The 8600-nt window shown below is 45.2% G+C and overlaps 1 protein-coding gene across 1 annotated transcript; it reads left to right on the top strand.

Moving 5' to 3' along the window:
• The first annotated feature begins 1570 nt into the window (after positions 1-1570).
• Positions 1571-7698, top strand: LOC123773446 (microfibril-associated glycoprotein 4). Its single transcript, XM_045767230.2, has 7 exons — positions 1571-2085; positions 2673-2752; positions 3506-3597; positions 4079-4265; positions 4990-5115; positions 5560-5666; positions 5967-7698. Exons 1-7 carry the CDS (start codon positions 1869-1871, stop codon positions 6307-6309), a joined length of 1152 nt encoding a protein of 383 aa, XP_045623186.2. The 5' UTR covers positions 1571-1868; the 3' UTR covers positions 6310-7698.
• The last annotated feature ends 902 nt before the right edge of the window (positions 7699-8600 follow it).

The following is an 8600-nucleotide window of genomic DNA, read 5'->3' as shown; positions in this document are numbered from 1 at the left end:
CCATTTGTCAACTACTCTGACACTGAAAAAGTTCTTTCTAATGTCTCTGTGGCTCATTTGGGTACTCAGCTTCCACCTGTGTCCCCTTGTAAGCGTGATCCTGTGGTCCCGGGTTCGATCCCGGGCGCAGGCGAGAAACGTTGGGCAGAGTTTCTTTCACCCTATGCCCGTTACCTAGCAGTAAATAGGTACCTGGGAGTTAGTCAGCTGTCACGGGCTGCTTCCTGGTGTGTGTGTGGTGTGTGGAAAAAAATAGTAGTAGTAGTAGAAACAGTTGATTGACAAATGAGAGGCGGGCCGAAAGAGCAGAGCTCAACCCCCGCAAGCACAACTAGGTGAATACACACACACGCGCGTGAGTGTGTGTGCGTGAGAGAGAAAGAAATATATAGTAGATGCGATAGAAGAAAATAGATCTAGAGTCAGTACTTTAGACAACCGACGGTTGGAATGGCGGGGTCCAAGAGCTAACATCCTGTAGGCACAAATAATAATAAAATAAACACACATTCGTTTATCTGTTTACTTCCTCTTCATCAGCCACTGCCTGTCTATTTACCATTATCTATCTTTATCATGCGATTTGATTAACTTAACTATATCTAAAATATTAACTTAATTGTCTATCTATCCAATATCCCTCGATCCAGTTATCTATCTCTTTCCCTATCTCTCTGTATCATTCATTCTTCACTGTTTATTTCACCGTATCAACAGATAACGCCAAAATTTAATATAATTGAGCTGTAACACGTCACAGTTTGCTCAGTCTCCCAATCCACTAGCGAGATATCACGTCTTATCTACCCCCCATAGAAGATAAGGTATAATACTTCATTATAAAATCATTCATTAATGGGAATCATTCAGTAACTTACGTGAGCTGGAGACAGTCGCCTCACTGTGCGGTACCGGCGTCTCGCGTTGCCATGGCAACCTGCTGTGTTGTAGAAAATGGGAAATTACGAGTTTAAAGCATGGCGTTCATGGTACACTTATATTTTTCCGGGTCTTGGTAATGTTACAGTTCAAATTAATATGATATTGAACGGGTAGCTGTAATTCGTGTATTAAATGGTATGCAATTTATTTATATAATGATGTCAGTAAAATTTGTAGCTTTACAATACGTTAAATATACTGAAAATAACACATTGGTAGGTCAGAAGACTCATTCACCCAAAACAAACGAATCTAAATCAATCTTATAATTACTCATTTTGTCAGGGACAGAAGACATATAATAATATATATATATATATATATATATATATATATATATATATATATATATATATATATATATATATATATATATATACATAGGTCCGCAAATTCGAACTACTGACCCTTTCCAGGATCCTCCCCATAGCAGACATGGGTTACAATATGGCTATAAACATCAAGACATGGGTTACACTAAGACATTAAGACAGCAGAACAACAGTAAGGTGGCCGAGGGTGCAGGAGACAGCGGGGTGAGACGGGCGCAGTGTGTAATGAAAGAGAAGTTCAAGGCAGTATTCCCCTGACGGAGAATACGTCAGCCACATATGACGTGGCCACGACGCCCTCACTAGCGCCTTGTAACTCCACCAGCCACGGCACCAGCCACGGCACCAGCCACGGCACCAGCCACAGGCGCTAGTCTCCTTAGTGCCGGGACGCCTTAGAGGTGATAATAAGGCTTTTATGAGGCAAGGGCAGCGTTTGATTAGCTAAGAAAGGAATCGTTGTCGTGGGGTTTTTGAAGGGGGTCTATGAGGCTTCATTCGCTTGGTGGCCACCACCGCGGCGCTCCGCCACCGCCCCTCCACACCAAGGGAAATAATATACCTGTAGATACATAGTGTAGATACTGAAGAATCATGAGAGAGTGTGATCAGTGTGTGTGGCTGGTGACAGTGTGGGCCGCGGCTGGGGCCGTGCTGGCGGTGGGGCCGAGGGCGCCGCCTACTGCAGGGGAGACCACTCACGCCCCCCAGGACCCCACCGGCACCAATGTGCAGCTGGAGGTGCCCTACGCCGCGCTCCTGCAGGAGATGCGCACCCTTACCGACCTCATACTAACGAGGCAGATACAAGGCAGGTGGCTAAGGTTTCTCCGTCATATTATGTGGTCATTTTTGTTCTTTGTGAGACTAATTTTCTGAACGTTTTCGCTGACTATTAAATTTGCTTGCTAAGTGCCCAATCACTTACGTCATTGGAGAACATGTAATATGAGGACAAGGAGCTGGGATATGAGGACAAGTAGCTGGGATATGAGGACAAGTAGCTGGGATATGAGGACAAGTAGCTGGGATATGAGGACAAGTAGCTGAGATATGAGGACAAGTAGCTGGGATATGAGGATAAGTAGCTGGGATATGAGGACAAGTAGCTGGGATATGAGGACAAGTAGCTGGGATATGAGGACAAGTAGCTGGGATATGAGGACGAGGAGCTGGGATATGAGGACGAGGAGCTGGGATATGAGGACAAGTAGCTGGGATATGAGGACAAGTAGCTGGGATATGAGGACAAGTAGCTGGGATATGAGGACAAGTAGCTGGGATATGAGGACGAGGAGCTGGGATATGAGGACAAGTAGCTGGGACATGAGGACGGGGAGAGGGAGAAGCATGGACCAATATAATATATGGGTGCCAATAACGGTAATGTTTGCCCAGGTGGAGGAGAGGCGGGGCCGCCGTCAGCGCCGCCTGCAGTAGTCCAGGACTGTTCCACGCTACACCAGGCCGGGGTCAAGGTAGGTCTATTCCACATTTCCCTCTGTAAAACATACAACTATTTTTGTCTAGCCAGAAACGTACGAACCCAAACATCCCACTTAACCTATCGAGGTCGATGCATAGAAAACGTGAATATTATTGTGTTTTCATTTCTATTAACACGTAAAATTCCGCCAAAAAATGTGATGTATTAGTTGAGAGGCCGGCCACTTGCGTTATATTTGAAGTGGCTCTTACTGAACTGGATTCATGAAGTATTTAGGTCTCCAGTTACGAAACCTTTACATCTTGCCTCGATCGTAGCGGCTTATAGTGTGTAATTTACTAACCAGTTTACGAGCTGGGACACAACGAGGTCGTCCTCGAGCCGAGCTCATTACTCATATACACAACCTTATAATGCTTTTAATGTTGACAAACTAACCCGCCATGTTGAGGAAGGATGAAAAGGCTTCGTAGGTGGACACCCAAATGCTGTGTAAACTGTTTAGCAAATACGCAATAGCCGCCATGATCGAAGTAAGAGGTCCAGGTTTCGTATGTGGACACGTAAGTGGACACTTTTGCCCCTATTGTCCAGTCTTTGTACTGTGCGGGGGATGAGTGATGTTTGCCCGACACGCTATGCGTACTAAAGGCTTTAGGCATTATATTTACAATCTCTATCTATAAATCCAACATTATGTTTGTAACTCTCCATCTATAAAATGTATACTCTTACCCGAATAAAAATTTGAATTTTGAATTTGACGTGTTGGGTGTATCGGCAGGGTAGCGGGGTGTACAGGGTGTCACCCTTCACCTTCCTGGTGTACTGTAACATGGTCGCCCATGGAGGAGGCTGGACCGTTATACAGCGCAGGTAACATTCTCTAGTTTGTTCATGTTCTCAAGGTCATGCAACCTTCAGTATTGAATTTGTTTAAAATATTTTGTGTATATATTGTTCGGTTTTTTTCGTCAAAGTGTTTGATAAAGAGTACTTTTATAGTAAGACTATTTTGTGTTATTTAAATAAATGTGTAATTTGTGAAAGTAATGCAATTTGCTTTGTATCTCAATCATTTACACCCTTTATCCCCCCCCACACACACACATACACACATCTCACAAACACACACACACACACACACACACACACACACACACAAAACACACAACCCCCCCCCACACACACACAACACACAACCCCCCCCCCCCCCCCACACACACACACACACACACACACACACACACACACACACACACACACAAAACACACAACCCTCCCCCACACACACACAACACACAACCCCCCCCCCCCCACACACACACACAACCCCCACCCCCACACACCCACACAGGAAGCGTCAAGAGGTCCAGGAAGACTTCGCGCGAGGTTGGGCTGACTACCGGAGCGGGTTCGGGCAGCTGGGAGGAGAGATGTGGCTGGGGCTGGAGGCCCTCCACCAGCTCACCTACAGCGCCTCCTACGAGCTCAGAGTGGACATGCTTGACTACGAGTTTGGACCCAAATACGCACTCTACAAGGTCACACACATTCCCTGTCTCGCGTACTCTATCCTACCTTGTGAAACAATAAGGTGTCAGAGTCTTATTCCATAATACCACTGATATCAGTTCGGTATCATAATACCGAACTGATATCAGTGGTATTATGGAATAAGATCCATAATACCAATACAACAAGAAAACAATGATAGCAATAATAATATGAATCAGAATAAAAATAATGATTGTGTTCGTGTGATGAGATCAGGTACGTTAAGTGTCCAAAGCTGGCACCAGGCCTGGAAGACTGTCTAGAGTGAGTAGGGGTGCTAATACTATCATTTTCCTATTAGTGTGACCAGACCACACACTAGGAGGTGAAGGGACGACGACGTTTCGGTCCGTCCTGGACCATTCTCCAGTCGATTGTGACTTGAAAATGGTTCAGGACGGACCGAAACGTCGTCGTCCCTTCACCTTCTAGTGTGTGGTCTGGTCAAACTACTTCAGCCACGTTATTGTGACTCATCGCCTGCATTCCTATTAGTGAACCAGTTACGATCATTTGTATTTATAATTGAGGTATGTGGCAGGAGGCACCTGTTGACATATATGTTGCATACTGGGATAAACGTGTTCCGTTGCTTTTGTGTGAAATATATTTAGATGTCAATGTTGATGGGTGGTGTATAAGTATTAAAGATACTTCAGGTAGTTTCAGTTGCTTTGTTGGCAATATAAAGATACATAAGAGGGATTGCAGGAGTTCCGTGTAGGTCCAGAGAGCGACGGATACCGGCTCCTGGCGACCAATTATTCTGGCGACGCCGGCGATGCTCTCTCGTTCTTCCACTCTGGTCGTCGCTTCTCCACCTTCGACCGGGACCAGGTAAGTCAGGTTTCCCCAGAGAGTACAAGTGACTCAGCCTCCCCCAGTGGGCCGGCACATTCTGATAGGTCAGGCCCGCACACCCACATAGCCGGCACATCCCGGTTGATCCGGTATCTCTTGGGAGGAACTTGTCAAGTTCCTTCTTGAATGCTTCAGTGTTTGTTCCGGATATATTTCTTATGGTTGATGGTAGAAGGTTGGAGCATGAACCTCTGATGTGCTCTATGAGTGTCCATATGTCAACCCCAACTTTCCATTTTGTTTATTCTGCATTTCCTACCACATCTCTCACTATAGTATGTTGTAGTTCTGCTTGTAGTAGTGCTTGTTAGCCTTTATATTATTGTGCCAGTTATCCAGAATTATTAGAATTTTGTAGTGGTGGTTATCCGTCGTAAGTTGAAAAGGGTGGAGAACTAACAAGGTTGTTGTGTACCACAGGACTTGGCCAGAGACAAGAGCTGTGCCCTGGAGAAGGAGGGAGGCTGGTGGTTCCACGCCTGTTATGCCGCCCACCTCAACGGTCGCCACCCACTCAACCCCTCTAGGTCAGTACACCCACCCGTCATCCACTCTAGGTCAGTACACCCACCCGTCATCCCCTCTAGGTCAGTACACCCACCCATTACCCCTCCCTTCCTCCTACACACAGTGCTCATAAGCCCAGTAGTTACAGGGCCTTCCCAGTAAAGCTGCGAGAACATTACACTGACCTTGGTGTGTAAGAATTAATTTTCCCCTTGCATGGCGCTCGACACACTCATCAACTTAACCCAACATCAAGACAAATGGCCGCTGATTTCACAACGTGTAAGTCAAATGATATTTAAGCTTACTTTATTTCACAGGAGGAGTAACAGCACCGAGATCCGCTGGTGGTCACACCGAGAGCAGGTCCTTGTACTCACTAGTGTTGAAATGAAAATACGTCGACAGTCGTCGGGTAACCCGCCAGCAAACGAAAGTGTGACTACTGACGACACTCAGCGAACAACACCTCCGTCAAGCACTCCTGACGAGGGCGAGGAGGACAACACTGTAGCAACAAGAGAAGACTACTTCCCGTTATGGCCGGCAGTGGAAGTTATCGGCTTGGACACCGGCAGTGGAGACAACGAGGACACCACCAGGCTCGGGGGACGTGGAGACATCAATCCCTGGGAGGTGGTAGGGAGACCACGGGTCGAGTGATGTCTCTTGTGTTACTAGGCTTGATACATCAAGTTGAGTAATGTGTCTTGTGTTACTAGGCTTGATACATCAAGTTGAGTAATGTGTCTTGTGTTACTAGGCTTGATACATCAAGTTGAGTAATGTGTCTTGTGTTACTAGGCTTGATACATCAAGTTGAGTAATGTGTCTTGTGTTACTAGGCTTGATACATCAAGTTGAGTAATGTGTCTTGTGTTACTAGGCTTGATACATCAAGTTGAGTAATGTGTCTTGTGTTACTAGGCTTGATACATCAGGTTGAGTAATGTGTCTTGTGTTACTAGGCTTGATACATCAAGTTCAGTAATGTGTCTTGTGTTACTAGGCTTGATACATCAATCCTGGGAGGTGTTGGGGAGACTGCAGGTCGAGTGATGTAAATTGTGTTATAAGGCTTTACATTAGCATCTTAAATGAGTAAAACACAAAACTTGACGAAGTAGTAGTTGCTGTAACCAATGTTGCACATCTAGGGAGAAAAGGGATTGAAATATAATATGTTCATAATATATATAACTAAAGAAGGTATCGAGTATTACATAATCGAAATGAACACTGAAGATACCCTTGAAGCATTCCTATATAATAAGTTTTAATAATACATTTTTCGTATCAAAACTGAAAATCAACTTTTCAGTACTTAAATGAACAAATCCACAATGGCCGTACGAGGATTCGAACCTGCGTCCGGGAGCATCCCAGACACTGCCTTAATCGACTGAACTACGACAGGGTAAAATTCCCTTGTGGATTTGTTTATTTGATGCATCACGTTAGTGTGATCTCTGTGTGTGTTTTCAGTACTTGTATAAATACAGTAACTTTCATGGCAAAAACGCTGTGAATCTCACACCTTTAAGAGTAATCACTCCTCGCAGATCACTCGACTAACAAACTACCTTACTCTGCAGCTGGAGATAGTGTCAATGACTGTCACTGTCCTCAAGTCCAGCCAGTAACCTACATCCGGACAAGATCCTGTATCAGTGTCCAGGTCCTCTTGCTATGCAGGAACGGACGAAGACTTAGTCACGTTATCCCAACTGAACTTCTATAATGTTTAGGTATGTGTTGTTTCCTGCTATATTTGAAGGCTTAAAGTGCTAGGATTGCTGGTGTAGCAGCATTAGGCTTCTGATTCGTGTGTTTATCTGAGTGTATTGCTCTGGAATGTATATCAAGCTGTTATTGAAGGGTGGTGCCTTGTTCACTATGTCAGTAGAGAGAGCTCCGTATCTGATTGGGACGCGGGTTCGATCCCATCCCACGGCATCAATATTTCTCGCAGATATAACATGTTCTTGTGACTTCATTGTGCTTAGCTATGTATGTATGTTTTTGAAGATTCATTAAAGGTTAATCTATGTCCGTGCCCGTGTTGCTTGCCTATTGTGTGCAAGACTGAATTTATTATTCTCTGGTTATCGAAGGATATATAGTATTTTATCTCATACATAGTATTTTAATGTATACATTTTTCCGTCCCTCCTGTTCATTGTTATTAAACAACTTAAGCCTTTGTCCCAATCCCAGTCTAGCGAAGGTCAGACACCTCAGAAGCCTACTGAGCTTCCTAAACCAACACCCTATGTGTCAGGAGTGAGGTGACTTTGTTTCCTCTGTACACAGTATCCAGTGGTACTGTCACAGAACCTTACAATGTGTAGTAGTCATGTGCCGACTATTCTGAGGCGTGAGAACCACACAGACTATTCTGAGTTCTGAGAAACTGCACAAACTGAGTTGTGTGGAACCAGACTATTCTGAATCGTGAAGGACCGTAAAGACTATTATTAGTCATCTGATATTTCTCGTGACATGTGTGGTGTCCTGGCATTTGTAGTGCTTGTGGTGGTATGTATTTGGTAGCCTGACACCTGTAGTGCTTGGGGTGTGTGGGTGGTGTCCCAGCACTTGTAGTGCTTAGAGTGTGTGGGTGGTGTCTTGACACTTGTTGTGGTGTTCTGGCCCTTGTAGTGCTTGTGGTGGTGTGTGTGGGTGGTGTCTTGACACTTGTTGTGGTGTTCTGGCCCTTGTAGTGCTTGTGGTGGTGTGTGTGTGTGGTGTCTTGACACTTGTGGTGGTGTTCTAGCCCTTGTAGTGCTTGTGGTGGTGTGTGTGGGTGGTGTCTTGGCACTTGTGGTGGTGTGTGTGGGTGGTGTCCTCGCATGAACCACCGACCCGAGGAACCGCCGTCGTGTGTGGCTGGCTGCCTGTTCACTAGGCTACAAGGGTCATAATGGAGCAACTTGGGCGGCCAGAGGAAATTT

The sequence above is a fragment of the Procambarus clarkii genome, chromosome 89 (assembly GCF_040958095.1).
Source record: "Procambarus clarkii isolate CNS0578487 chromosome 89, FALCON_Pclarkii_2.0, whole genome shotgun sequence".
Lineage (NCBI taxonomy): Eukaryota > Metazoa > Arthropoda > Malacostraca > Decapoda > Cambaridae > Procambarus > Procambarus clarkii.
This window is presented reverse-complemented; position numbering and strand designations above follow the sequence as displayed.